Genomic DNA, 27,205 nt, shown 5'->3' on the forward strand with positions numbered 1-27,205 from the left:
TGGGCGGCAGGTAGACCAGAGGCAGCTCTGACCTCTTGGGTCATTGATCTGGGGGAGTGCAGCCCAGGGATGCCAGACAAGCCCCGTTTTCCCCTTGGCTGGACCAGATGGCAGCAGGTCTGCCAGCCTGATGGGTTTGAGCCAGGGGCAGCCCTATCTGAGCTGGGCCCCACTTATAGAATCCTGAACAGTGACGGCCAGTCTCCTAGAAACCAGGAGAGAGCCCCAGACCTGGCTGGAGGGGCTTGAGCCCCACCCTGGGCCTTGGCACCATTTCCTCCTCTCCTCAGTGCCTGTTGTCTCTCTTGGGACCTGGGCAAGCAGCCCTGCAGTGTCAGAAAGGGGAAAGGCAGAGCAGGGTAAGGGAAGGACCTGGGAGTCAGGGCTTCAGATTGTGGCCCAGGCTCTGCCCCTGACTTGTGTGACTGCGGGAGGGCAGCTTCCTTCCTCTGTGCCTCGGCCACCGATCTGTAGGGGACATGGGCTCCCTCAGGGCCCTTCCAATCCTAGTGGAGGCCAAAGAGCTCAGGGCCGGGTGCTGAAGTCACACAAACCCCAGATGGGTAAATCACGTCTCATCTCTGCAAAACAGACAATGACTGTACCTGTCTCATGGACATTCATTGTGAGGTACAAATAGTGCAATATGTCAAGTGCTTAGCACAGGGCCTGGCTTTAAAGTGGAAATAGCTATTTTTCATATCCTTGAAGTCTGTGAAGGAACATCTTGTCCCCATACTTTTCAGGAGGGAGTGAAGGCCCCATTGGGGAAAAGATGTGCCACGAGTACTCACAGCCTACAGGAGGACTTGAACTTGGGTCATCTAACGGCAGGTCGTGCTGTGCAGACATTGGCCCGGCAGCTGTTGTCCTCTGTCCCGTGACTCCCTGCTCCCTCTCCCCTGCAGGGATGCCTCCTGTGGGGGACATTTCAGAGGAGGGTGCTGCTCCCTGACCCCCGACTTCTCTCCCTTCCGAGTCAAGCCTGGCATTACTACAACGAATTCACCACATCACCCTCTGCCTAGACCCTCTGCGGGAGCATTTCTCTCTTGGCCCACTTTCCACTGGTTCTGCCCCTTACGCTCACTGCCCTTAGTGGGACAGGCCTCATGGGGACCCTTTTGCTGGCACGTTTCCCGTGGTGCCTGTCCAGGTCCTGCAGGGCCCCGAGGCACTTGGGCATGTGCACATGAGCACCTGAGAGGGCTGTGGACCTAGAGTCAGCTGTTACGATGCTACTGGGACTCCAATCTCCCCCACCCCCCATCCTTACCATGGCCTAGGACAGCTGCAGGCAAACTATGGCCCGCGGGCCGGATCCGGCCCGTTTGAAATGAATAAAACTAAAAAAAAAAAAAAGACCGTACCCTTTTATGTAATGATGTTTACTTTGAATTTATATTAGTTCACACAAACACTCCATCCATGCTTTTGTTCCGGCCCTCCGGTCCAGTTTAAGAACCCATTGTGGCCCTCGAGTCAAAAAGTTTGCCCAGGGATAGAGCGTCGGCCTGCGGACTGAAAGGTCCCAGGTTCGATTCCAGTCAAGGGCATGTACCTGGGTTGCGGGCACATCCCCAATAGGAGATGTGCAGGAGGCAGCTGATTGATGTGTCTCTCTCATCAGTGTTTCTAACTCTCTCTCTCTCTCCCTTCCTCTCTGTAAAAAATCAATAAAATATTTTTAAAAAAGTTAAAAAAAAAAAAAAAGTTTGCCCACCCCTGGCCTAGGAACTTGGCCCTGGTCCCCAGTTGTCCCTCCCCATATACAAGGGGTACAGCCTGTATTCATATTCACATTCCCTATCCTAGCATGTCAGAGCTGTGCTGTGCTCAGTGCCCTGGAGAGCTCCCATCGCTGGCCACCAGCCTATGTCATGCAGTCCTGCTCTTGAGTACCGCACACATGCTGCGGATTGGGGCACACGTGCCGGCTCGCATGCCTGCCTTGGCCCTGGGGAGTGGAGAGTCTGGTAGGAACAGTCTCCCCTGATGCAATCATCAACTCATTCTCTCAGCGCCACGGAGGCAGGGCCGGCTCCTTGCTCCCTGCAACCACTGGGCACAGCTGGCAGCCTTTCTGGCACACGGGAGGCAGTGAATTAGCAGGGCCTCTTTAGCAGGTGGCAGTTACACTCTGGATGGGGGTGCTCGTCCAAGGCAGTGTCCGCACGCCTGTGCTAGGTTCTCAAAGGTTCGGAGGTGTGTGTGTGTGTGTGTGTGTGTGTGTGTGTGTGTGTGTGTGAGAGAGAGAGAGAGAGAGTTGCCAAGGAGACCTTTTTAGCTTCTTCCCCCCCCCCCCCCAAGCTCCTCTCCAGACATCTCTCTACCATCAGGATCCTGCAGTCTGGGTCCAGCCCATCCCCCAGGATCCTGTGCACTGCGTCCGGCCAGTGCTGGGATGGAGAGAAGAGTGATGGAGACTGACAGAAGGAAAGGAAGATGGAGACAAGAAGGGAGGTGCAAAGGAATGGGAGGGGAGATAGGTGGCACTGAGGAAGAAGGGCTCTAGGGAGGGAAGGAAGAAAACGGGGGAAAAGCAAGAAAGAAAAAAGGAGAGCTGAAAGGAGAAATGGAAGCGGAAGAACAGGCGGATTTGGTGATGGGGGTGATGGGCTGGAGTGGGGCTGGATTGGCCCTGCCCCCTGAAACCATCTCCATGGACCCTGTCAGAGTCTGGGTGAAAGCTGGTCCTCTATGCCTCCCTCCCTCATGTCCCTGAGTCACTGCTGGCTATTCCTGGGATGACCTGGGACCTCCCCCATGGGCTCTGCTCTCTTCTGACATGCTCCATTTCATGGGGGAAGGCGAGGAGGAGAAACAGGGTGGTCAGGCCAAGCCATCACCTCCTTTGTTCAGAACATTAGATTCCCATGACTATGGCCTCAGGCCTTGTGAGCCCTCTCGCTCTAGCTCCAAGTCCTTTGTTCTGCAGGAACTGCTGCAAACCAGGCCTGGGCAAGGTGATGTTCAAATCATGAGCTCTACTCCAGTGGGGCCTCAGAGAATGACACCCTACAGTGCTGGGACTTGAAGGTAGTGGTGTGAGCTTCCATGGTGCAGAGAGAGCAATGCATCGGGAAATCTTCGGAGTCCCTTAATAATAGCAGTTCTTATCTATTGAGTACTTACAAGGTCAGCCACTGGGCTCATCTCATTTAAGCCATAGAATAGCCCTGGAGGTAGGGAATATTTTTAACTCTGCAGACAAGAAACTGAGGCACAGAGACGTTAGGATACCTACCCAAAATCACACAGCCTGTAGGTCGTGGAGTTGCTCTAACCACTGCACAGTTCCCTCTCTCCTGGACAATAACCGGGGTGTCCTCAGTGGTCACTAAGGGCTGTTCCAGCAATTTCATGTGTGGAAGCGATCCCTCCTGGGAACCGGTTCCAAGGTTGGGGCAGGGAGCGGTGGTGCGGCCCTTCCCCCACGTCCCCATTTACATAGCTAGCCTCTAGCGGTGTTCCGTGCCCTGCCTGCTGCCCACCGGCTGTGAGCCCAGAGCACAGGCGTCTCTTCTTTGCCTCTGAATTGCAACGTTGGCGGCAGAAGCGGGAAGCATATTGTGCACAGAAACAAAACTGAGTGGTTTTTCCTTTTTCTGAAGGTGGCAATGGTACAATTAGTGGCTAAGCCATCACCCCTCCTCCCTTGCTTGCTTCTCCTCCTTCCCCTCTGCCTCCCTCCTGTTTCTCTCCTGGGAAGAAGTGGCTGCATCGTTCCCACCCTCGACTTCCAGGAATAGGGGTAGAATTTGGGGGATGGGGTACCTGATGTCTCCAGGGACCCCTGGACCTAGGGATGTGAGTCGGGGACCTGCTGGGGTTGGGGATTACCAACAAGCAGACACCATGTCAGAAAATGAAGTGACCAGTAAGGCAACTTAGAGGTTCTCAGGGGCTGGACTAGAAACCCAGAGGGTTCGGATCCCATTATCCAACCTGTGCTCATTATGGGCAAATGCTGGCCTGAGACCTCAGCCTGGTGGGCTGTAAAATGGGCTTGAATGGAGGGAGAGGGTGCGAAGGGTCTGAGATTCTAAGTGCAAGCTGGGAGTGATGCAGGTGGTCATGGTCCTGCCTTAGACCTTCCCTTTCCTTTTCTAGAAACTAACAAGAGGCCTCTGCAACCATTAGCCTACTCCATCTTCACACCCTCCTCTGAGGGGCAGCTTTGCTCTGTTTTGCAGAAAAGGAGCTGAAGGCTCAGAGGGGAACATTGACTTTCCAAGGGTCACACAGCCAACAAATGTCAGAGCTCCAAGTGAGCCCAGATCCTCAGAGTCCAGTCTTCTTCCTTCTTAACCCCCCAGGCCTTAGGGTGAGATTTTGGGGCCACATATATGGCTCTTGCTCTGAAGAGTTGAAGTTGGCTGGGAAAGTACCCACAGGATTTGGGAATGAGGGCTTCAGGGCAGGTCTGTGGCCGCTTCTCTCCATGCCAGGCCATGCTCCCCTCCCCACTGCCTCCTCGACCTCTTTCACCTTGAGTTGAAGCGCCAGCAGAAACTGGGACACGAGCCCCAGGAGACCAACTCTCCAAGGTCCCTCGGGGGCATGGGCCAGGGGAGAGGTTATGGAAGAACCTCAGGAGGGATCAACTGTTACAGCTGTGAAAGGGGGACTTCTTCCCCAAGCTAGAGCACCCTTGTGATGGGCAAAGTGGGAAAGAGCAGAGATAAGAAAAAAAAGCAGAAGAAAAAAATACAGAGGGGAGCAGAGAGACAGTTATAGAGACTACAGAGAGAGAGAGAGAGAGAGAGAGAGAGAGAGAGAGAGAGAGAGAGAGAGAGAGAGAGAGAGAGAGAGATCCCAATGAATTAGCCATCATTTCCCTATAAACCTTAGAACCCCGCTGTTGCCAGGACAACGGGGCAATACCTGTCTCTCCAGAGGAACTGAAGTTGCCAGGGTAACTGCATCCTGTCTTTCCTGGGGACCATCCTGGAATGTGGCATCCACCATTACCATGGCAACTGCCTTTTTGCCCCATTTAATCCCATCTGAGGGCCCCACAGTTGGAAGTGGGGGAGGTGGGAAGAGAGCAGATCACTTGTGGATGAAGTTTGTTCTCCTCCCCCTCCTGCAGTCCTCCCCCCGGCCCCGCCGCCCCCACCTTCAGGGTGCTTTATCCACCTGCCCCCAGCCCACACATGCCTGCAGTATTGTGTGCGGTCAGACCAGGGCGTCCTGGAGGAGCAGGTTTCGCAGTGGAAGGCAGGCAGGTGTTGGGGAGGCAGTTACCGGGGCAACGGGAACAGGGCGTTTCCGAGTTGGTTGCCATGGGGACCTGGATGCTGACGAAGGCTCGCGAGGCTGTGAGCAGCCACAGTGCCCTGCTCAGAAGCTGGGGGCTCCTCAGTCAAGCCGGTTCTAGGTTCTCACTCGGCAGCACGGGCAGGCGAGTGGCTCCTGGTTCCGGGAGCAGAACAGCAGTGCCCCAGCCCTGGTCCTCCAGCCCTGAGCCTCGCCTGCCCGCACGGCACCAGGATGGCCACCATCACCTGCACCCGCTTCACGGAAGAGTACCAGCTCTTCGAGGAATTGGGAAAGTGAGTTACACCTTAGAGAGTCCTGGAGGGCCCAGGGACTCCGTGCCATGGGTGGGGGTGTGCACCTGCGGTGTTTCCCGTGCTCACGGAGGGAGGAAGGCTGTATGTGTTTGGGGGCACTTGCATGTGCAGAGTGTCCAGAACTGGCACGGGCATGTTTGTGGGTACACAGATGTGCCAAAACCAGCTGGGCGAGTGTGAGTATAGAGGTGAAGGATTGATGATGCAGGCCAGTGAGTGCACACACATGTATGTGCACACACACATCCATGACCTGGGTGCACACGGATTCGTAGAAACTCAGCGTTAAAAAGGGATTTTCCTGTCAGCTGAGTCCAAGGCTGGAATTCCCTGTGAGTTTCTCTGGAGGTGGCCAACTGGCATCCATGTGGGTGCCTCTGGTGACAGAGAGTTCAGCACCTCCCGGGAAGTCCTCCCTGACGCTAGGCAGCTTCCACGATGGCAGAACAGCCAACTTCTCCCTGGAAGCTCATCCTCCCCCAACTCTCCCCTCCCAGCTCCTGTAGGAGCGAGGGCATCGGCACAGCAGGGGTTAATAACTGAGCAAAGGCTGAGGCTTGGAGGGGGGGGGGGTTGGGAGGAGGGGAAGGGCAGCCAGGCAAGTTGGGAGGGGGCACTGCACTTGCAGGGGCTAGTGGTGTGAGGTGCACCAGCACTGGTCCTTGGCAAAGTTGTCCAGCCCAGAGCTCATTTTCTGCCTCTGATGACTGGTGTGGAGAGAAGGGTGGGAGGATGGGGGACGAAGAGCCCCTTGGGGTAGCCCTAAGGCTATGGAGTGTTAAGGAAGCATTCCTGGATGCCCCCAGTAGAATTTGTGGAAGATGCAGGAATGGATCCAGGGTAAGGGTACAATTTGGAGGCAGTTTGCCTTTTGGGCAAAACCACTCCAATGCCCTCAGTGTAGCGGCAGGAGTGCAGGGAGGGGGGCTCTGTAAGCAGGTCTGGGCTGCTGGGAGGTCAGGAAGTGCACACACAAGTGTTCATTTGATGTGTGTTGTATAAGGACTGACTCTGGCGTACACTCTGTGCACCGAAAGGGTGTGCGAGTGTCCAAGTGTGTGCACCAGGAGGAGGTGCTAGTGTGTGAAGCCTGAAAATGCAAGTGTGCCCTGCAAGCATGGATGTGTGCAAGTGGCACAAGGAGTGCTGTTGGCTGGTTTGCATGGAAGTGAAGGTGTGAGCGTGCGTTACATGTATGGCAAGTCAGCTGTGTGCACATCAGCAGGCAAATATGTGTGAGGTCTGGGCATGTGCAAATATATGTTTGTGTAAGGATGCACATCTGAGACTTAGGCACAGTGGTGTCCCTATGAGGTCTGGATATGCATTTCCGTGTGAGGACCTGGGAACATGCACACAGGAAGGTTTATGTGTGTGCGTGTGAGGCCTGAGCCCACAGGCTAGGGTGGGAGTGTGGGTGTTTTGAGCTCTTGCTGGTGTCTGCATATGTGTAGGAGGTGGGCCTGTGGCTGTGTACAAGTAGGCTGCCTGCACACACACACACACACACACACACACACACACACTTGCACACTGGGCAAGCCTGACACCTACAGGCACACGCCAGTTCCTTCGTACAGACACCCCTGTGCAGACGTGTGCTCACTCTTGTCTGCAGACTCCCTGTCTTTCTGAGTGTGTTTTGTGCTGGGGAGGCAGCAGGAACAACATGTTTAGGGCTTCCCTGGAGGGCTGAGGCTGTCTGCCAAGCTTGTGTGGGGACCCCCTTCTCAGCTGGTTTCCAGGGCCCACTGGAAGGCAGGATTCCCTAATGAGCTGGGAGCTGCCTTTCAGGGTGCGCTGGCAGGACTGCGTCACAGAGCGCAGTGAAATGTAGTTAAAATGTGACTCAGGTGCTCAAAATGACAATAAAAGTGATGTTTTACCCCATGAGGAGATGGAGCTCATGAAGACCGGGTGCTGTGGGGGCGACTTGGCAGAGAGCCTTCTCAGCCCCATTGCCTGCCAGGGTGCTTGGAGGGACCTGGGCCATGGCAGCACTTCAGGAGACAGGGAGCCCTGGTGTGTCCATGGCAGGAACGCTGAGGGTGGCAGGCGTGGCCAGGCCTTGTCTAATCCATTTCAGATCTCTCCCTTCCAGAATCATCAGTGCTCTTAACCTTTTCTAGGTCACATATTCCTCCAGGAATCTGACGAGAGGCTAAGTCTACATTCCTCAGGAAAATGCGCAAAACTAAGATGTGTTGCATGCAATGTCAGGAGCTTGCAGGGCCCCAGGAAGGCTGCAGCTGGGCCTCAGGTTAAGGATGCTTGCATTGGAAAAAAGGGGATGAGGACCCACCCCTCTGATCCTAGTTTAAAAAGGCCAGGGTACCGCTGGGAGGGGGTCTTCTCCTCTGCATGACAGCTTCAGCCCAAGAGGCCAGTAGGAACAGTGCCCAGCACAGGGTATAGGCTCTGGACCTCACCACCCACAGTGATGTTGGACGGGCTATGGCACTTCTCTCCCCCCCCCCCCCCAATCTGGAGATAAAAAAGGGCTGTGAGGATGAGATGAGATGGCGCACATGAAGACGTAGTGACAAGCCCGGCACACAGTGGGCCTTCCAGACAGCGTTGCTTCTGGGGACTGATGCACCAAAGATGTGTGCAGGGCCCATCCTTCAGTTTGGTGACTCAAGGTCCCTGCCAGCCGGGACACTGCAGTCACCACCCAAAGCTGAGCCCCTGTTCCAGGAGCCCACTTCAGATCACTGGCAGGGTGACTGGCAGAGACAGCTGCGTGGGCCCTACAAGGGGACATGGGAGCCTTTAGACCTCCTTCGGCATGGCCCTGGGCTGCCCAGCTGGAGAGGAGGGCACATGCCTCTTGAGGGCTTCTTGGTGTCCTGCCCGATGAGGTCTGGCTGGTGACTGCAGGCCTTCTTTCAAGGAGCCCAGGGGTAGGGCTGGCTGTGGATGGGACCGAAGCTGCCCGTCTCCCTCCTGGTGGGCAGCCAGCTGGGGGTGTGGGCTGGAGTCAGTGCCCTGGGCAGGGGCTTCTAAGGGCCTCTCGATGCCACTGGAGGAAGGTCCCACTGCAGATGTGAGTCAGATAAACCAGGAATTGATTCCAGGTTCCTGAGAGGGGTGAGGTGGGGCTGTCTCTTGGACCCAGAGCCTCACTCACTCTCCCCTCCCTTGACCCCAATCCTCCTTCCTCCCAGGGAATGAGAGAAATGAAAGCCGGACCTCAGGAGCACAAAAGCTCACTGGGAGGCAGGCTGCAGCGACACCAGCTCAGGGTCAGGGTGGGCCTGGGCAGTCGGGCCATCGCTCCCGGCAGACCAGACAGGCGTTCTCCGTTCTCCGGAGACTGGGATCAGGGGAAGGGGTTAGTTTCCAGCAGGTGGAGCAGGGGGTGCCTCCTCCAGCCTCTGACGTTCTCTGGGCTTTGGCTCCCACTGCCCGGGGAGGTTAGGGAGCCGAGAACTGCCCTGCAGCCTGTGTAATCACCAGGCATAAGAAGGAGCCTCGGAAGGAGACAGTGCTTGAGAGAAGGAGAGGGAGGGAGACCGGAGAGCGGGTGCAGCCCACTCTTTTCTCCCGAGACACAGGGATCTGAAATTGTCTCAAGGGCGTGGGGGGTTGGGGGAGGGCTTTCAAGGGCCAGCGAGGTTGGCAGAGGGCGGGCGGAGAGCTGGCTCTGGAACCGCTGCTCCCTCTGCTTTGTGTGGTGAACCGGCCGTGGGCTGGGCTGATCAGGGGTCCATATTGGGGTCCAGAGGCAGCTCCCTGCACTTGGGTGTCCAGGGTCCTGGGTGCCCCTCTGGGGATCCAAACTCTAATGTCTGCCCAATGTGTGTAGCTCTCTGGTCCTTCCTGAGCTGTTAGGAGGCTCGATGATGTAACACTGGGGAGAGAGGGCACCTGGGCATGGACGCACCGCCTGGAGATGGGTGTTGTGTGTTTATTTTGCTTCTAATAACCTATTACATTCACAGCACTGTGGGGCCGACGGGGCTGTTCTCCCCCGATGAGCTCATCTGGCTGGAGGCCGGGGGCTTACTTATCCATCTCACAGATGAGCAGACTGATGCTTGAGCAGGTGGGATGACTGGCTCGGGGGACTGGGGACAGGGCTTAGACTTGCATGTAGGTCTCCAGCACCTGCATATGGGGGAACGTTGATGAGAGGGTCCCCTCCTGGTGCTGTGTCTGGGGAACACTACTAGGAAGAGGGGCGGTGGTCTGGTGGGCGAAGGGACTCTGAGCTGTGGCTTGTTTTCCAATAACGATTCTGCCTCTCATTTACTGGGCCACCCTGGATGGATCCCCTGTCCTCGGTGTCCCTCAACTTTGCCATCTGTATAATGGGATCGGAATAACTTTGCAGATGCTAAAACGCCCCCATTAGAGTTGCTGTCCTCTTTAGGCTCCCTCTGGGGGAGGCACACGCTCCCAGAACCTCAGGACTGAAAGGACCATGGGCACGTCTCTACTTATAGCACAGATGGTGAAGTCAATACCCACAGAGAAATGAAATGGTTTGCCCAAGGCCACAGGGAGAGGCAGTGCCAAGCCAGGGGAGGGGGCCCGATGATGTGCAGGGGCCAGAGGCCAAGGATGAAAAGTTGGGGAGTAGGTCCTCAGGAGGGGGTGGCAGGGACAGGGAGGATACAGCCTTTCTCCCTCCCCCTGCAAGCCATCAGAGCGGCAGGCACGCACATGTTCTGGTGCATGCGGCAGCCCTCCGCCCCCACGCAGCCGCCCCCACACAGGCTGAGACACACTGACACTCTGCCGAGCCGCCCGCCTGCCCGCCTCCTGCACAGGCACACAGTGACACTGCTGCCAGCACCCCTGCAGGCTGGGGCCCCGGCTCTCTCAGCGGGGTGAGGGCAGAGCCCTGGGATGCAACACCAGCATCCTTTTGCTAGTGCGCGCACACACGTACATGCACATGCACACGCATGCACACACGTGCATACATATGCATGAGGACACACACACACTGGCTCCAACTGGGCTTTAAGTACAAGTTTATCTCCCAGTGCAGAGAGAGCAACATGATACCTGGCCGGGCTTCTGGGCTCGCTCTCTCTCTCTCTCTTTCTCTCTCTCTCTCTCTCTCATCTCTGTCTCTATATCTCTATCTCCCCTTCCCTCTCTTCCTTTCTCTGTGTCTCTCTGGTCTCTGTCTCCTCTATCTCTTTTTCTTTCTCTCCCCTGTCCTGTCTTTGTGTGTGTGGGTCTCCTGGCCACAGTTCACCCTCCTGTGTGCATGTTGCCCATGTCACGTTCTCCTTGGAGCCCCTCTGTGGCCAGTAGGAAGCCTCCTATCCCAGGCCAGCCTGGGGCAGCCCCCAGAGGATGTCGAAACCGGCTGAAGCACAGCCCAGGCTCTCTGGGTGCTCGTGGGGCGTGGCTGCCCACCAAGATGGCAGGTGGGACTGTAAGGCCAGTGGGATGTTCTGTGCTGGAGAAGGTTGAAGGCCTGGTGTCTTGGGGATCGCATAAAAGGAGGAGCGTCTATGACTCTGGCATCTATTCAACAAGTGTTTCCTGAGCCCATACTCTGCTCCCAGCAGGTGCCACATGCAAGACTTAGGACTCAATGGGAAGCTGACATTAATTAATTACCCCAGAAGTTATTTAAATGCAACCGGACAAGGACTATGAGCACAAACATGGAGCTATGAGCTACGAAGAGACCCCAACTAGTTGGGGTAAGGAAGGTATTAGGGAGGGCTCCCTGAGGAGGTGACATTGGGAAGCTGGAGGCTGAATAAGAGTTCATCAGAGGGCAGAGGTGGAAGAGTGTTCCTCAGAGTGGGAACAGCACAGGCAAAGGCTCTGAGGTGTGTATTTTGATGGAACATGTCAGTCCTGGGGGAATGGAGGGTCTCCCTCTTCTTAGACCTGCTCAGCCTGCCCCCAACCTTTGGATTCCGGGAGCCTAGAAGGAATGTGAAAAGCCTGTTGATTGTCTAGAAGAGAGGGCAGGCAGGGCGTCGAAGGTCTGAAAGCCACATCAAGTGAGAGAGGGCTAAGGAGCTGGGGGACTTCAGCAGGAAGAAGGGACCCTGAGGTGGGGGGTGTCCTTTTCCCTCATCTCTGCAGGGATGTCCTGGGGCCCTAGGGCAGAGAGCAGACTGCTCCATGTGGCCCAGGAAGGCAGAGCAGGACCAAATGTGTAGAGGAACAGGGAGGTGGATTTCAGCTCAACGAAACAAAGAACCTTCTAATGGTCAGAACTGCTCCTCTGCCCCCTGGATGGACATGCCCTCAGGAGACAGTGGGCACTCTGGCAGCAGGGATATGCACACTCATAGCCCTGTCCCACCCCCGTGCCTCTGTCCCCTCATGCTCACCTCCCTGCCCTCGCCCAGTGAGATGTTTTGCTGCATGTGTGATGTGGAGATGGTTTAGGGGCCAGAATATCCTCGGTCCCACTCAGAATAGTGGAGTGAGGAGTGCGCCCTGACTTACGGATGGAAAACTGAGGCCCAGAGAGGGCCAGATGCTTGCCTGAGGTCACACAAGCCAGTAACACAGGAGACTTGGGCACATTATTCGCCTCTTTCCAGTCTGGTGTTTGGCCCTTGGGGCACCTCTCTGAGCCTCTGGGAGCCTTGGGGGTGTGCAGGTGGACAGAGCCAGCCAGGAGGCCAGCTGAGGCTGAGGAGCAAACAGCCCCTCAGCACCTCCCTGCTTTGCCCGCTCTGGCCCTGTCTCCAAGTTCTGTGAATAATTTTTCAGTTCCCTTTTGGTAACCCATTCAAGAAAACCCAGGCACAGCCCAAACAAGGAACTTCTGTTGGTTCAATGTTCCCTGCAGCAAACAGAATCTTCCGGTCCCCAGGCCTTCTGTGTCCCCCACAAGACTTCTGCTGGGTTGGCGTGGGGCAGGCCCGGGGGTGCGGGACAGCTCCAACACACAATGTCCCTGCGGCATCTTCTGGCGTCTGAGAGTGGGCGGCTGCAGCCCGGCTGGGAGGAGGGATGCGCGGTTTCTGTAACAGGGCCTAGGATTTTCTGGCTGTAAAATGCTGTCATTTATGGAGTTCTGGGCAGAGCTGCTGTGGTGAGCTGGGGAGAAGAGAGAGAAAACCAAGCAGAGGGGATCCTGAGCCCCCAACACCTATTTCCTCTGCTCTGTTGGCATTCGGGGACTTGCACAGCTATGTTTTGTTTGTTATAAAGAAAGGGTACTATTGCTTAAAAAGAAATAAAAAGAGAGGGGGCTTAAAAATGACTGATCAACAGGTGATTTCACAGATGAGTAAGCTGAGACCCACAGAGGTGAAGGGATTTGCTTAAAATACATAGAGGTGGATGTTGTGGGAACAGGGTAATCCTTTTGTTTCCGAACAAATCTGACACCAGTTTTTTAATTGTTTTGGGAATCTAGGAGCCCTCACAGAATCTCCTATGAGCCACGGCCACTCTCCCCAGAAAAATGCACCTCACTGTGACTCACACAGAATGTTGTATATTACGTCTCACAGGTCCCCCTAGTCTAAAGCCTACCTGTGGACCCCCAAGGGAGGGGCCCTTCTGATCTGAGAGTATGGGTCTTGGAAAGAGCACTGGAAGATGAAGCAGGAATACTGGGTTCAAGGTCTTGGCCTCAGTTTCTCCATCTGTGGAATGGGGAGATGGTAGACCTCTATGGTAAGATATTACAAGGCATACAAGCTTCTGATGCAGCCACATGTGGCCCACACTGGCTCCTGAGGAGCTGCTCCCATGGCCTACCCTAGCTCTGTCCCTTTCCCCAGACATTCTAACCCTGTCTGCTCTGGGTTCCACATGCCCAGGCCGTGCTCTGTGCTGAGTGATCAGATCCGCTGACTTGGGCTATGAGTTGCTGGCCACCAAGAGGTTTTGGATGCGAATCCTCCCACAGATAGTAGGTCTGTCTGCATTTGACCAGGCACTTCTGAAACCACCCTCATCTCAGGGAGAATGCTTAGGTGTCTTCACTGACAGTGGGGAGGCCTTTGGGGAGAAGACTGGACTTCGATTGTCCAGTGCCTGTCACCAACATCCAGACAAGATGGAGTAGCTAGGAATCTAGGACTAGAATTCTGGAGAGAGGGGGGCTAGCTAGAAGCAACTTTCCATCTTGGATGATGGCCAATGGCTTCCACCATTTTTTGGGGGGCGAAGGGGCTCACAGAATCCTTTGTGAAGCTGATGAAAAATATGCATCCTCTGCTCGGAACAATGCACAGACACAGAATAATTTTATTAAAATTGCACGTGTGTTCACGATTGCCCAGAGCCTCCCCAGAGACCCCAGCTAATGGCCTGGGTTGATGGGATGAAGGGGAAATGGTAAGAGAATGATGGAGAGAGAATGGGCAACAGCGATGTTGGGAGGAAGAGGATGAAGTGAACACAATGTCAGCGAGGGGGGTGCCAGGGAGATGCCGTGACCCAGAAACCAAAAGTAGAGGGGGGCTTGAAGCTGGGTGGTCAATGGGGCCAACCACCTGATATGGGCAGGCAAGGCCGATCAGCAGCAGTGGGGCTGAGGCTGGGGGGGCACTGGGTGGGCGGGCCTGGCACAGCTTTTCTCCCAGGGAGCCCGGGGGTGGGAGCCAGATTGTGGTGGGTTCACGGAGTGTGGGAGGTGGGAAGAGGAGGCGGCGGATGTCGGACACTTGTTCTGGAAGTTTGGCAGCAAGGAAGGGAGGAAGGAAGTGGCCCAGGCTGCTGAGTCGAGAGAAAGGTTCTTCGTTTTAAATTTATTTATTTTTAAATATTGGGGGCAGGGTGGTTGTTTATTTTTCCAGAATGAGGGAGACCTGGGTGTGTTGGAGGAAGTAGCCAGTGAAGTGAAGACCCTAAAGATTGTCAGGACCCCTGGCAACCAGACCTCCAAGGAGTACAGAGTGGAGGGAGGGGTTGGTGACTGTGTGGTCTCCACAGGCTCATTAACAGTGTCCCTGTCTGCTGAGACCTGCAGGCTCTGAGTACTTGGGGGAAGGTCGGGGGGGGGGGGACGGGTGGGTCCTCTAGAGCAGTGGTTCTCAACCTTTCTAATGACGTGACCCTTTAATAGTTCCTCATGTTGTGGTGACCCCCAACCATAAAATTATTTTCATTGCTACTTCATAACTGTAATTTTGCTTCTGTTATGAATCATAATGTAAGTACCTGTTATGCAGGATGTATTTTCAGTGGTACAAATTGAACATAATTAAAGCATAGTGATTAATCACAAAAACAATATGTAATTATATATGTGTTTTCCGATGGTCTTAGGCGACCCCTGTGAAAGGGTCGTTCGACCCCCAAGGGGTCGCGACCCACAGGTTGAGAACCGCTGCTCTAGAGGGTGTTGGCAGTGACCAGTCTTGGGTAGCAGGCATCTCTCCCCATCCCTGCGGAGTAGAGGCTCCCACAAATGGCTCAGAAGGAAGTGGGGCTGGGGCTCCTCGTCTCCATCTTTCAAACAGGGAAACTGAGGCCCAGAAGGATAAGCGAGCTGGTAACTGAGCTGTGTGAGGACCCAGGTCTTTCCACTCCCCATGCAATGCTCCTGGTGCTGCACCTAACTGCCATGTGAGCATTTCAGGGTGTTTCAGGCCGGAGAGGGTGATGAGCCCCTGTGGGCTGGCAGCCAGCGAGTCCCAGGACACACGCCTGCCAGGCAGCCAGAAAGCAATTTCCCAGTGTGATTCTTGCTTTTCACAGCCCATTAGCACGTTCCCACATTCTCGGCCATGCTGGACCCACTCTCACCGCACGCCTTCTCCATCTGTCAGTGGGAGAGGTTGGGCAGCCCGGCACGGCCTCCTTCCCGCGCACATTCATGCCCACACCCCCCACCCCGGGGCAGGCTGCTGTGTTTTGGGGAGCAGCCCCTCCTCACCATGGCCCCCACCTCCTCTCCTAGCTTGCTTCTTCCCTGGGCCTGGCAAACAAGGTCCATTTTGTTTCTGATGATGCCAGCTGTTCGCAGCACCTCATAGGTAATGATGCCTATAAAAGGCGTTGTTTCCTGAGCATTTACTGTACTCCAGGGACTGTGCTAACCCATCGCATACCTTATTACCATGAGTCATTGAGAAAGCTGCACAGGGTGGGCACTGCTCTCAGCGAATTTCACAGGGCAGAAAGGGGCTCACCGAGGTTAAGGCGCTTGCCAGTAAGCAGCTGAAGCACGATTTGAACTCTGCTTGCTCTGGTTCTGAAGAGCCTGTCATCCACATAGAACTTCACTACCCAACACGGGATCATTCGCCACATACAGTTATTTCTGTGAGATAGAATGAAACACTCAGATCTTCAGTCCTCTAGCCCCATGGCAGGTGCCACAGTCATAGGAAGCTAGCGACTGCCCATCGGACAACGCAGACTCATTCCATCATCACACACAGCACGTTCTGCTGGGCGGCGCTGGTGTGGAATATTAAAGATGGAAAGGCCTCTGCTAGTTCGCCTCCTCCAGACCCCACCCCCATGCTGCAGATGAAGACACTGAGGCCCATTGATGCCATTCCCCTGCCCAAGACCTCCCAGCACGACGGAGGCCTGAGATTCTGACCCCCAGTGTCTCTCTGTCTCACACGCACCCCTCCCTGCCCACATTCTGTGACCCTCTTAATAACGTGGATACACACTTCAGACCCAAGGGTGATGCATCTGTGCTCTGTCCCACCCAGAGCCACATGGCATCACGGACATCAGGGCACTGACAGGGCTGCCGACACACACCTGTGAGCAGACACGTTTCCTCGACCCTTTTACACCCAGGACACGTTCCCAGGCACTCCCAGGACCCTCCCATGACACCCTGCACTCACACAGAGCCCTCACGTGCAGGCCTCATCCCTTCCTCTTGGGAGCCCTGGTCACTTCCTCTACCCTGCCCTCCCCACCTAGGCCTCCTCCCCTCTCTCCCTCTCTGTCCTGTTTCCAAGCTCCTGCCCACCCACTTGCTGGCCACCTGCTCAGCTCAGGCCTGGGGGAGGAGTGGGCTGGCTCTTCTGTTTGCCAAGGCAGCTGCGCTGTGGCCACTCTCTCAGGCTGGACCAGAATGCAGAAGCATACCCTTCTGATGCAGAAGATAAAAGAGGAGGAGGTTAGGGCAGCAGGCTCGCTGCCCCCGCTCTCATTCTTCCTACAGATTTTCCCCTGCCCCTCCTCTTCCTGGCCCCAGCCCCTGGGCAGGCACGGAGGAGCCTTCCCACTCTGGACGCAGGTTCTTTGGGGCCTCCGTGCTCAGAGCCCCCTGTGACGCCCACCAATGCTCGTTTCCAGGACGGGGCGGGCATCAGGCGGAACTTCCCCAGAAGGTGGGCAAGACAGTGCCAAGCTGGCTGGGACAACATGTTAGAATAAAATACAGATTCCTGGGGCCCCACTCAGAGGTCTGAACGGGGCCTTAGAATACACATTTTTAAAACACCCCCAAGGGGTTCTGAAGCAGCCAGTTGGAGGACCACTGATTTCAGGTCTTTATCTAGAATGGGGCTTTCTTTCTCTGGTGGGGAAATTCCCTCCCTCCCTCCCATAGGAACTGAACTCCCGCTCGGACCACGCAGGGCCTGCGTGCTGGTGAGCAGCACTGAACCCGGCCCTGCTTGGGAGCTTAGAGCCTCCTCCCTCACGGCCCTGTCTCCCCCTGGAGATCTCAGAACCTTTCCCAGAAGTGGCCATTTGCACCAGTCTCTCTCCTGGGGCCTTTGAAAATGGTGGCTGAGCAGGGGACCCGAGAAGGGACCTGAAGGTCTATGAGTCCAGCCCCTGCCTGGGGAGCATGGGTACCTTTGGGAGGCACGTTGGGCCCTATGTTCCTCAGGCGCCTGTTCCTAGTCCTGACACCCGTGACTGAGAATCCTCTCCCTAGCGCATTCCAGTCCGTCTCACTGTTGCTCAAATCTACCTCCTGTTCCTGCAAGTGACATCTTTGGGTAGCAGCCACTGGGTACCTGGGCATGGGGGTGTGGAAAAGCTCATTCAGGCCCTGGCCCGCGGGAGCTCACTGTCAGCTGGGGAAGACAACCTGACCAGCAGCCACACACCTGAGCTAGAGGGGAAGTAGGGGGGCAGGGGTCTCGGTGTCTGGGAGAGCAAACCAGAGGCTCTGTCACAGGAGGCTTCCCAGGGAGGGTGACTGGGTCCTGCTGCTTTACTCTGGGTGCAGGACAGGCAGGGGCTGCACACCCCGGGGAGGGCCTGTTGCTGTGCGAGACTCTCCATCTGCCCGTGAGTTCTGGCTTTCTCCAGCTCCCTCCCAGGTCATGCGCCCTAGTCTCCAGTTCCCTCCCAGCTCTTTCTTCCCATCTTTCTCCACAGCGTCCCACCACTCCCTGCAGGCTCCCTCATGCTGCCCAGACACAAAGCCAGTGACACAATGCCCAGGGTCTGTGCAGAGAGGGCATCTGTACTGGCCTGCTGGCTTCCTCGGTGCCTGCAGCGTCCTTCTCTGTCCCCGCCAGCCACACCTTGGTGGCTGGGACCTGCTCGTATGCTTAGGAGGGGGATCAACATTTGGAGGATATGACGGGGTGCGCCCATGGCAGGAGCCTGGACATGCAGGCCAGGAAGCGGCAGGCTCAGTGATGGGGGAAAAGCCAAAAACCTGGGAACGCAAATAGCTGAGTTCTTGATGCGGCCCTGCCTGGCACTCGCTGTGTGACCTCGTGCAATCTACACTGAGCTGCACGGAAGCTGAAGCTCTGAGTCCCACTCCAGACTGAAGGCATCAGAATCTGCATTTTAGCAACACACCCGGGTCCTTTGTATGAACCTTAAAAATGGGGAAGCCTGGCCCGCAGACTGGCTTCTTGCCGTTAGTCAGCCTGTGTTCAGGGTGGTAATGCTGGTGACCACTGTCCGTCCCAGCCCCCCAGCCGCCGCCTCTGTGATGGGAAGGGGTTGGGGCAGATGACCTTTGTGGTGGAGGGTGCAACACGGCACCGAGGTGCCAGCTCTAGCTTCCAACTAGTTTTGTTTGGCCAGAGACTATGTTTACACTTAAAAAGAATAAGGTACCAGTATTTAAAAATTGAGATTTCACATAAATACTTCAAGTTCTCTTCAAACCACCAATACTTAGAAGATAAAATCCCAGGAACCTCCTAAAACATAGAAAAAGATGCCCAGCTTTACTCTTAGTATGAGAATTACCAATCAGATCTACATTGAGTTGCCGTTTGTTACCGGTCTCGTGAACAAAGATAAGAAAGTTTGATAGCACACCACGTGGGCAAGAGTGGAGGAAAATGGGCCCCTCACCATAAGTCGGTACAATCTCTAAGACGGAAAAATCCCTCATTATTATCAGAATTACCAAACAACACCCACCCTTTGACCAAACAACACAGGTTCTAGAAATTTAACCACAAACACTTGCACACATGGGAAAAGTAATTATAACACACACGTGGAAGGTTAGTGGTTGCAGCGGTGTTTGTAATCGCTACAGGTTGGAGCTAACCTGATGGCCCGTCAGCAGAGATTGGCTAGGTAAACTACAGCCATATGATTAAATACAATCTCGTGAGGAGCTCTTTGTGATATGAAAGGAGGCTCACCTAACCATCTAATGGAAAATGGAGGATGCAGAACAGCTTGCAAGACCCAGTAGCATTTGCATGGGGGAGAGTGTTTGGAAAGATGCTCTGGTAACACTGGCTGTCTCTGGGGAGGGGACCTCGGAGTTGGGTCCAGGGGTGAGAGGGAGTCTTTTCACTATCTACACTTTTGTATTTTTTGAGCTTTGAAGCATGTCAATGTGTTACCTATTCAAAGAAAAAAAAAACACACTAAATACTTTCAGGAACCTAGATTCTGTGATTCTAACACTACGTGATTCTAATGTTTTATAATTTGGTGAGTCTAACTTACTAGGCCTCTAAAAGGCTCATCAGCCATGGTTCTCCTGGGTCTCTGTCCCTGCTATGTCCCTGGAGCGGCCACAGCATCCCCTCTGAGCTCGAGCAGTCCCGAAGGAGGGCTCCTTACCCACCACGGTGAAGCTGCAACAACACCAGCATCTCCTGGGCCTTCCCTCACCCCCTTTGGCTTCTCTGTCCTCCTAGGGGAGCCTTCTCGGTGGTGCGCAGGTGTGTGAAGGTGCTGGCTGGCCAGGAGTATGCTGCCAAGATCATCAACACCAAGAAACTCTCGGCCAGAGGTAGGTGGGAGATCCACGCCTTCCCACGTTGGGGGGGTCTCCTTCCCTTCACCCCTCCCTCTACCCCTTGGCTTAGAACCAGGACCGCAGTCTGTCCCCAGGGGCAATGCTGCGGGCAGGGATGAGAGCTCTTCTGGTGGGTGCTATGAAAACAGATCCTTCCGTTTTCCATCCTTATGGGGTCTAGGCTGGAGGCCGCAGCCTTTCTGATAGGCCAAGCTCTCTGCCTGAACATCCAGGTGAAGGCGACGATGCCAAGCGGGACTTCCTTTCCCTTCTTTTCTGCCTCTCGCCTCCATTCTCACCTCCAGACCTCTGCACCCACTGTTTCCTCTGCCCGGATGCCCTTACCTGGCTCCTTACAAGGTTGGCTTCAGGTCACATACTTTGAGAGACTTCCCTGACCCCCAAATCTGAGGGCGTCTCCCCCATTTTATATCTCTCATTACTGTTTACTTTTCTGTGGCTTCCCCCACCCCCCAACACACACCTGGACTTAATCCATTTACTGTCTTGGTTCCTTGTTTAACATCCATCTTTCCTCCTGACTCTAAGTTCTAAGAGGGTAAGGACGGGTCTCATTCCCTGTGACATGCTCAGTACCTAGGACAGCGCCCTGTACAGCCAAGGTGCTCCGCTAGTGTCCATCAAATTCCAGGTGCTGGGCGTCAACCACACCAGTCTGATCTCCGGTCCCTGATGCTCCCCGGGACAGTGGCTTCCAAACCTGTGCTCACCATGGAATCTCCTGGAGAGTTTCAAACACTCCTGATGCCTGGGCACTCCCGGGGGGGGGGGGGGGGTCGTGATTTAATTAGCTTGGGATGTGTGACCTGGGAAAGACCCCCAGGTAATTCTAATTTGGAAGCGATCCTAGACCAGCAGCAGCATCACTAGGAGATTGTTAAAAATGCAAATTCTTGATTCCAGACTTAAGCAATCAGAGTCTGCATTTTAACATCTGGGCGATTCACGTAGATGGTAAAACTTGGGGAGCCTGCCTAGAAGTCTTGCTTCTTCACTGTAGCAGGTGACTAGGGCAGTCATGGTGGTGGCCACGGTCAGGGTGTTGGGTGTTGGGTGTTGGTGAGGGTTCCCTTCAAAGATTCCATCCCTGGTCTGAACAGCTACCTGGGGGGGATCACTGGGTGGTGGAGGGAATTCTGGCGGGTGGCACGGTGCAGGTGTGGGCTGTGCAGCCATGGCTTGTGTGGTGTGGGAGACACCGTGTGCTGGGTTAGGGCTGGCAGAGTCCAGGTGTTTGCCTGGCGCAGGCGGCAGCTGTGTCTGGGCTGGGGCCCAGCAGGTGTGGGGGTCATGGAGGCTGGATCAGGATGTTCCCGCAGTCCCCCGCAGGCCTTCCAGCAGGCCCGTGTTAGACCTCGTGTTGCTGCTTTTCATCTCTCCGACTCAGTGTGCTTGAGAGCCCAGCACTTTCTCCTAGTTACCAAGCTCTCCTATAGGCAAACCAGTGTCCTGCAGGGAGAAGAGGCTGGGGGTGGGGTGGGCGGCATTCTTTGGAAGCCCAGGGCCCCCGGTGGCACATGGTCAGCATGAAAGCCCATGTGGAAGGAAGGGAGAGACCTGTCCAATGGAAGGTCTGTAGCCAGAGCGGGGGGGAGGGGCCAGGACAGGCAGGAGGGCCAGCCAGAGCGCTGCCTCCTGTCCAGATGGTGGAACTGGCCTTGCTGTTGCTGGGTGACTAGTGGCAACCTGGTTGGTGCCCCCTGTGTTTTGTGTCTCTGACAATCAAGGGAGCTGTCCCAATCCCTGAAAAATAGTGGAGGCAGGACCAGAGTTATGACTTGGGGTGACAGGTTGACGTTGCCTTGAAACAAGGGAGGATCAGGAACCAAGGTCCTTCCTGGATGCTGGGGGTCTTGAGTGGGTTCAACATATGCGTGCACACACACACACACACACACACACACACACACACACACACACGTATGGGGGAGAATAAAGAGAAATTGCCTCTTTTTTAGAAGGTGACTAAACATTCCTGGGCAGTGTATGCAATGGGCTGTGCCAGGCAGTAACCTCCATGCCCCCTCTTTTGATTTGTTGAACCTTTGACCTCCTGGGAGGAAGGTGGCCCAGGTCTGAGGGAGCATGGAGGGTGGGAGTGGGGATGTTCTTGGGGGAACCTTTCCAAAGGAGCCTGCCAGCTGCCAATGCTTTCTCCCCAGCGGGAGGAGAGCAGGGCTCCTTTTTGCTGATTTCTTTGTTTGCTACTCAAGGTGCCTGGAGCCGGCAACGGTTTGAGACTATTCGGCAATGCACGCTAAGCTTCTCCTTGGCAGCTCCCGGCAGGGGACTGTGTCCACCTGGGGTGTCTGTCCAACCCCCATGGAGCTACGGCTTCCCCTTCACTGGGGCAGCCTCTTCCATCCAGTGGTTCCAAAACTCAGGAGATATTTGTTGTATGTATTTTTAAACTAGTTTTTTCAATAAAATGCTCATAGGACAGACAATTCCAAGAAACCATATAGACATGAAATGAGAAGTAAAAATGTTGCCTGTCCGGCCCCCTGCCAAATCCCCTGGGAGCCTTTATAAAATTGCAGCTGCCCTGGGCGGTTCCACCCCCGGACTTGGATTCAGTAGGTGAGGCCCGGGCTCCGCGTTGACAAAACCCTGTCAGCGAGTATCTGCTCGGCGAAGTCCCTGCCAGGGGCTCTGTGTGCTTTCCAGCCCCAGCTTGCCGGGCACACCCAGAAAGGGTTCATTACCATGGCTGGGCACGTGGGCCCGGCTGGTGCAGCCAGAGGTGACTGGCCTGGGCACAGCGACCTCCATAGGCCTCACTGTCCACCTTGGCACTGAGGGGCCACTTGTCAGCTCCCTGGTGACCAGCCTCCGGACATGGGGTGGGAAGCAGGGCCTGTGCTCATTCAGCTGCCCCAGAGCTGCAGGCCCACGTGAGGGAGCATCTCTCCTGTCCTCCTCATCTTCCTCCCACCCTGCCTGGCACTCAGTCCTGGGGATTATTTCTCCAACCTCCCAGGATCAGGAGCCCTGCTGAGGCCCATGGCGGGTGGGACACGTCCTGTCCCAGACTCCGAGGCCTATTTTCCTCCTGGTGCCCGTGCCTCTGGTCCCAATCCTGCCACCCACCTGCCTCTGGAGCCCATCTACCCCTGGAGCCCACCTCAGCAGGAACCTGCCCCTCTGCAGGCAGAGAGCCTGGAGCTGCCTGATTGTATCCCCGCAGCCCCCCCACCTCTGCTCTGTCCCACCGCACCCTGCTGGCCCCCGTAACCTGCCCCCACCCACCCCTGCCTGCTGAGCTCTGCGCAGGGCTGGTCCCCACAACCCCAACATCCTGGAGGCCTTCCCCCAGGGAGGGAGGGGGAAGGTTCACAAGGCATGTTGTGGGCATTGGGGGGCGACCCTTCCAGGGCTGCAGACTTGCTTCCCTCAGACCTCTCACCATCGTGGGACTCTACTGAGCTGGATGAGTAGATTTAGCACTGAATTAATTATTAGCATGGGAGGCAAGATGGTGTAGTCTTTGTGAACATGGATTGAGGTCCGAGTTCGGCCAATTCTTAGTTCTGGAATCTTCGGCCAGCTGGGCTCTAAGCCCTGGGAACGCGGTAGTGACTGACGGACAAGCTCTTGCTTTCATGGCACCTGTTTTCAGGAAGGGGGACCGAAAAGAGCATTAAACACAGACAGATAAGCTGGGCAATCTCAGGAAGCTACGAGTGTTGTGAAGAAAATAAGACAAGGTAACGGGGAAGTGATGGGGCAGGAGGGACACTCAGAAAAAAAGAAGGATGTAGCCACGAGAAGGCCCAGGATACGAGCATTCCAGGCAGAGGGCACAGCAAGTGCAAAGGCCCTGAGGTGGGAAGGGTTTGGTGTGCTTGAGGCTCAAAAGGAGACCAAGGTGGCTGGAACTTCAAGGCCAAGATGAGGCAGGACCCAGCAGGGTCTTGGCTGTAGTGAGGAGTTTGGACTGTATTATAAGGACATTAGGAAGCTGTTGGGGAGTTTGAAGCCTGGCAATGACAGGATCTGTTTTATATTTTAACTAGAGGCCGGGTGCACAGATTTGTGCATGGGTGGGGTCCGGCTGGCCCGCCCTGATCGAGGCCAATTGGGGCCAGGACAGTGAGGGGGAGGGGCCAGAGGAGGTTGGCCAGCCTGCTCCAGCCCTGATCGGGCCAGTTGGCTGGCCACAGTGCATGTCATAGCAGCCACTTGTTCTGGGTTCTGGTCGTTCTGGTCATTCCGGTCACTTGGCTTTTATATATATAGGTAAGAGCTCCTTGGCTGCTAAGGACTTTTGACAGGTTAGGGTTAGAGGGTGTGTCCAGGAGCGGATTCTCAGAGCTCTGAGTTCTAATAAGGCTGGACCATCTAGCTGAGTGAGTTTGATAAAGTGACTGCTTCTTTATCACTGTGCCTCAGTTTCCCCATCTACATAACAGAATGAGGCCTCAGAGGTCAAGAGACATACAATCCCTACATTTCTTGAAGTTTTCTGTATAGCATTAGAAAATGAGAACATTTTCCAACAGAGTTACAAAAATTATTGTGTAACATGTGTGTTTCTATTCAAGTTAATGCTTTTAGCAAGTGGCAATGCAGTGTAACTGTCCTACACACAAGATGATTACAAGATTTATAAAAACGATTAGTCCCTAGCATTTCCTGCAGTGAGGTCTGGTGACCAGGCACAAGTTAGCTGCCTGACCAACCGTTTCTTCTTCATCCCTGGGTATGATTCTGTTCCTGGCTAAGCTCACATGGAGGAAACACCGGAATTCTGAATTGCCCCTCCCCATGTGTAGCCTGAGCCAGAAGGCCCCCAGCCCCTCTGATAGGCCCAGCGTTGACCTGTCTGATTTCTGGTTCTGCTGGAGATGGAGGGATGAAGGGACAGAGTATGGAGCAGGGGGTGGGCCCAGCCCTCCTGGGTAGATGGGGATTCCCCTCCTTTGCCTTGGCATTGCCCTTCCCCCACCCTAAAGGGTAAAGAAGGAGGCTGGGAGGGAAGGGGAGTTGGGGCGATGCCCCTGGGTCCACCTCCCCTCCTTAGCCTGCAGCTGGTCGTTAGCTGGGGAGTTGAGCTTATACTCTATGAAAACTTGATTGGATTTAATTGCTTTGCTGATGGAAAAGCCACATTTCAGTATTGATCTTGGCTTCTGCAGCCCTTGGAGGATGGCCAGTGATTGTTCTCATGGAGGGGGCGGGGAAAGGGGGGCTGGCTGCCAGGGGGCAAGGGCTGGGACTCCATCCTCATCACCCTCCCTGGTGCTTACCTGCTCTGAAGAGGCCCTTGGGAGACCAGGGTTCTAGTCCTGGCTCCACCTCTGAGTGTCTTTGTGAGAGCCCTCCTGTGGGGCTCGATTTTCCCCTTTGAGATTGGGGGGCAGGCAGAGGTGGTGGGGATTTGTCAGGGCGTGGAGAACAGTATGGCGCAGGGCTTTAAAGCTCCCTCCTGGAGTCTGGCTGCCCGGGTACCACACATGGCTCCACCACTCACCACGGGTGTGACTTTGGGCAGGTCCTTACCTCTCTGAACCTCTGTTTCTTCCCCTTAAAAGGCAGAATAGTAATTACACCCCCTCAAAGGGTTGCAGTGAGGGCTTGACAAGCATATAAAGCTCTCTGCACAGTGCCTAGCACATGGTAAATATTCTACATTTGTAATTGGCTCCGTTTTATTGGTGGTGTTTTTTTAATTAAGGCATTAACGACCGAATTGTGCGTAAAGCACCGGGAAAGGAATTAGAAAATACATTTCCAGTCCCAGTTCTGCCACTGATGAGGCCCCGGCTTCTCGGGCTGCAGTTTCCTCATCTGTAAAGTGGGGTCAGTGATGCCCACGGCCAGGGTGTTGGGAGGACTGAATGGGGTATGACTTGCCCAGCAGCCTCAGGGGGCAGATCCTGAACCAGGCCTCTCTCCCAGGTGAGTGGGGAGACCCAGGGGTTTGGACAAAAGTCCTAGAAGGCAGGTGTGAGAGCTCTGGCTCAGCCACATACAAGTTCTACCCTGCATTTTTTGGGGGGCTCTCTGTGTCCTCTGCTCAGGAGGTGTCTTCTGCAAATTAATACAGCTCTTCTGCAGAGAATACCCACTCCCTCAGAAAGGTTCACTCATTTCATCATTTGTTTTTTCACTCAGTTATTTTTTGAGCACCTACTATGTGCCAGGCATTTGGGTAGATGCCAGGAGTGCAACAGAGACCAAGTCCCCGCACTCAAGGGTAGAGATATCAACGAGACAGAGTGAGATGTGCTATCCAGGGGCCCGGAGAGCACAGAGGAGGGGCCCACCAGCCTGGCAATCAGGGCAGGCTGCCAGGAGAGGGCGACATTAAGGGCGGGTAGGAGTGAGTGATGGCCAGTGAAGGACCAGTGGGAGGTTGAGGGGGAGTGTTCCAAGCCAAGAGAATCGCTGTGTGAGGGCCGGAAAGTGAGAGGACTGAACAGAATGTGCCCAGAGAAGGGAACCTCAGCGGTTGGTTCGTCTGGAGGGAGCGTAGTGTGAGGGGCAGCGCTGGAGAAGGGGCAGCAGGAGCCTGGCCTGGCTTCATGGAGTTTGGGTCCAATACAGGGAGGGGCTCAAGGACACTCTTCCTTTGAGGCCCTAGAGCCTGAGGCCCACAGAAGGGAAGGGACTTCTGCATCATTGCAACCCAGCCTCTCCGTCTTCTGCTGCCTCTCACTGCCCAGATAACCCAGAGCCGTGCCTGGAAGGGCCCGGGGCTGCCCTGGGAGATGGTGATCATAAGAGGCTGTAGGAGGGAGACATGGAGAGGGTGGAGGCTCCTCCTCACCTGGGACTCACCTGGGCGTCTCTCTATCCCTGTTTCAGACCATCAGAAGCTGGAGCGTGAAGCCCGCATCTGCCGCCTGCTGAAGCACCCCAACATCGGTAAGTTCTTGGGGGACAAGTGAGGGGTTCAGGGTGGGGCTTGGCCCTGCTCCCCTGCCCATCTTGGTGTGTGTGTGTGTGTTTTGCTGATAGGGTGAGGAGGCAGCTGCTCTCTTTTCTGGGGATGGCGGCAAGGGAGATGGGAAAAAGGGGTGTCTTTGATGGTTTCCACATTCTTCAGAGACCAGCTTGGTTGGGGGGAAGGTGAAGAAGGGGCCCTTCCTTGCAGCCCACGCTGCCGGCAGCCTCCTTCAGAAAAGCTGTTTCAGGAAAACTCCCGAAGCCTTTCATCTCTCCAGAGAGACAAAAATAGGCCGAGCTTGGCCTTGGCCAGTGCAGCCCACTTCCCTAACCCACCCCCATGCTGAGTCAGCCTGGCACGGTGGTCCTGCCCACCTGCCTAGCCCTGTGGCTGGCCTGCCCCTTCAAGGCTAGCAGCAAGGTGGCCCCTGCCCAGGGATAGAATGCATGCAGAGGCTGTGTGGAGGGGCGGGGCCCAGGGCAGGCCGGACTCGCCTCCCCACCCCTGCACAGTCTGAGGGGTTGTGTCCCTGCCCATCAGGGTTCGGAGTCCTGAGGGAAAGAAGTACAGATTCTAGATATAGTTCTGCAGGAAATGGCTGTGTGACCT

The 27,205-nt window shown here is 55.3% G+C and overlaps 1 protein-coding gene across 5 annotated transcripts in view; it reads left to right on the forward strand.

Annotated features, from left to right (window-relative positions):
• Nucleotides 1–5,322: 5,322 nt before the first annotated feature.
• CAMK2A (calcium/calmodulin dependent protein kinase II alpha) overlaps nt 5,323–27,205 on the forward strand; it is a 60,399-nt gene continuing 38,516 nt past the window's right edge. For 2 of the 5 annotated variants that reach the window (XM_036314292.1, XM_036314294.1), the window contains exons 1-3: nt 5,326–5,558; nt 19,583–19,677; nt 26,515–26,574. In XM_036314292.1, coding sequence (XP_036170185.1) covers nt 5,497–5,558; nt 19,583–19,677; nt 26,515–26,574 — 217 coding nt within the window. In that variant the 5' untranslated portion in view covers nt 5,326–5,496. Of the gene's footprint in view, nt 5,559–19,582; nt 19,678–26,514; nt 26,575–27,205 lie in introns of all 5 variants that reach the window. The other 3 variants (XM_036314295.1, XM_036314296.1, XM_036314293.1) reach the window with 3 other exon arrangements.

The sequence above is a fragment of the Myotis myotis genome, unplaced genomic scaffold (genome assembly GCF_014108235.1).
Source record: "Myotis myotis isolate mMyoMyo1 unplaced genomic scaffold, mMyoMyo1.p scaffold_m19_p_6, whole genome shotgun sequence".
In the NCBI taxonomy this organism is placed as follows: Eukaryota; Metazoa; Chordata; class Mammalia; order Chiroptera; family Vespertilionidae; genus Myotis; species Myotis myotis.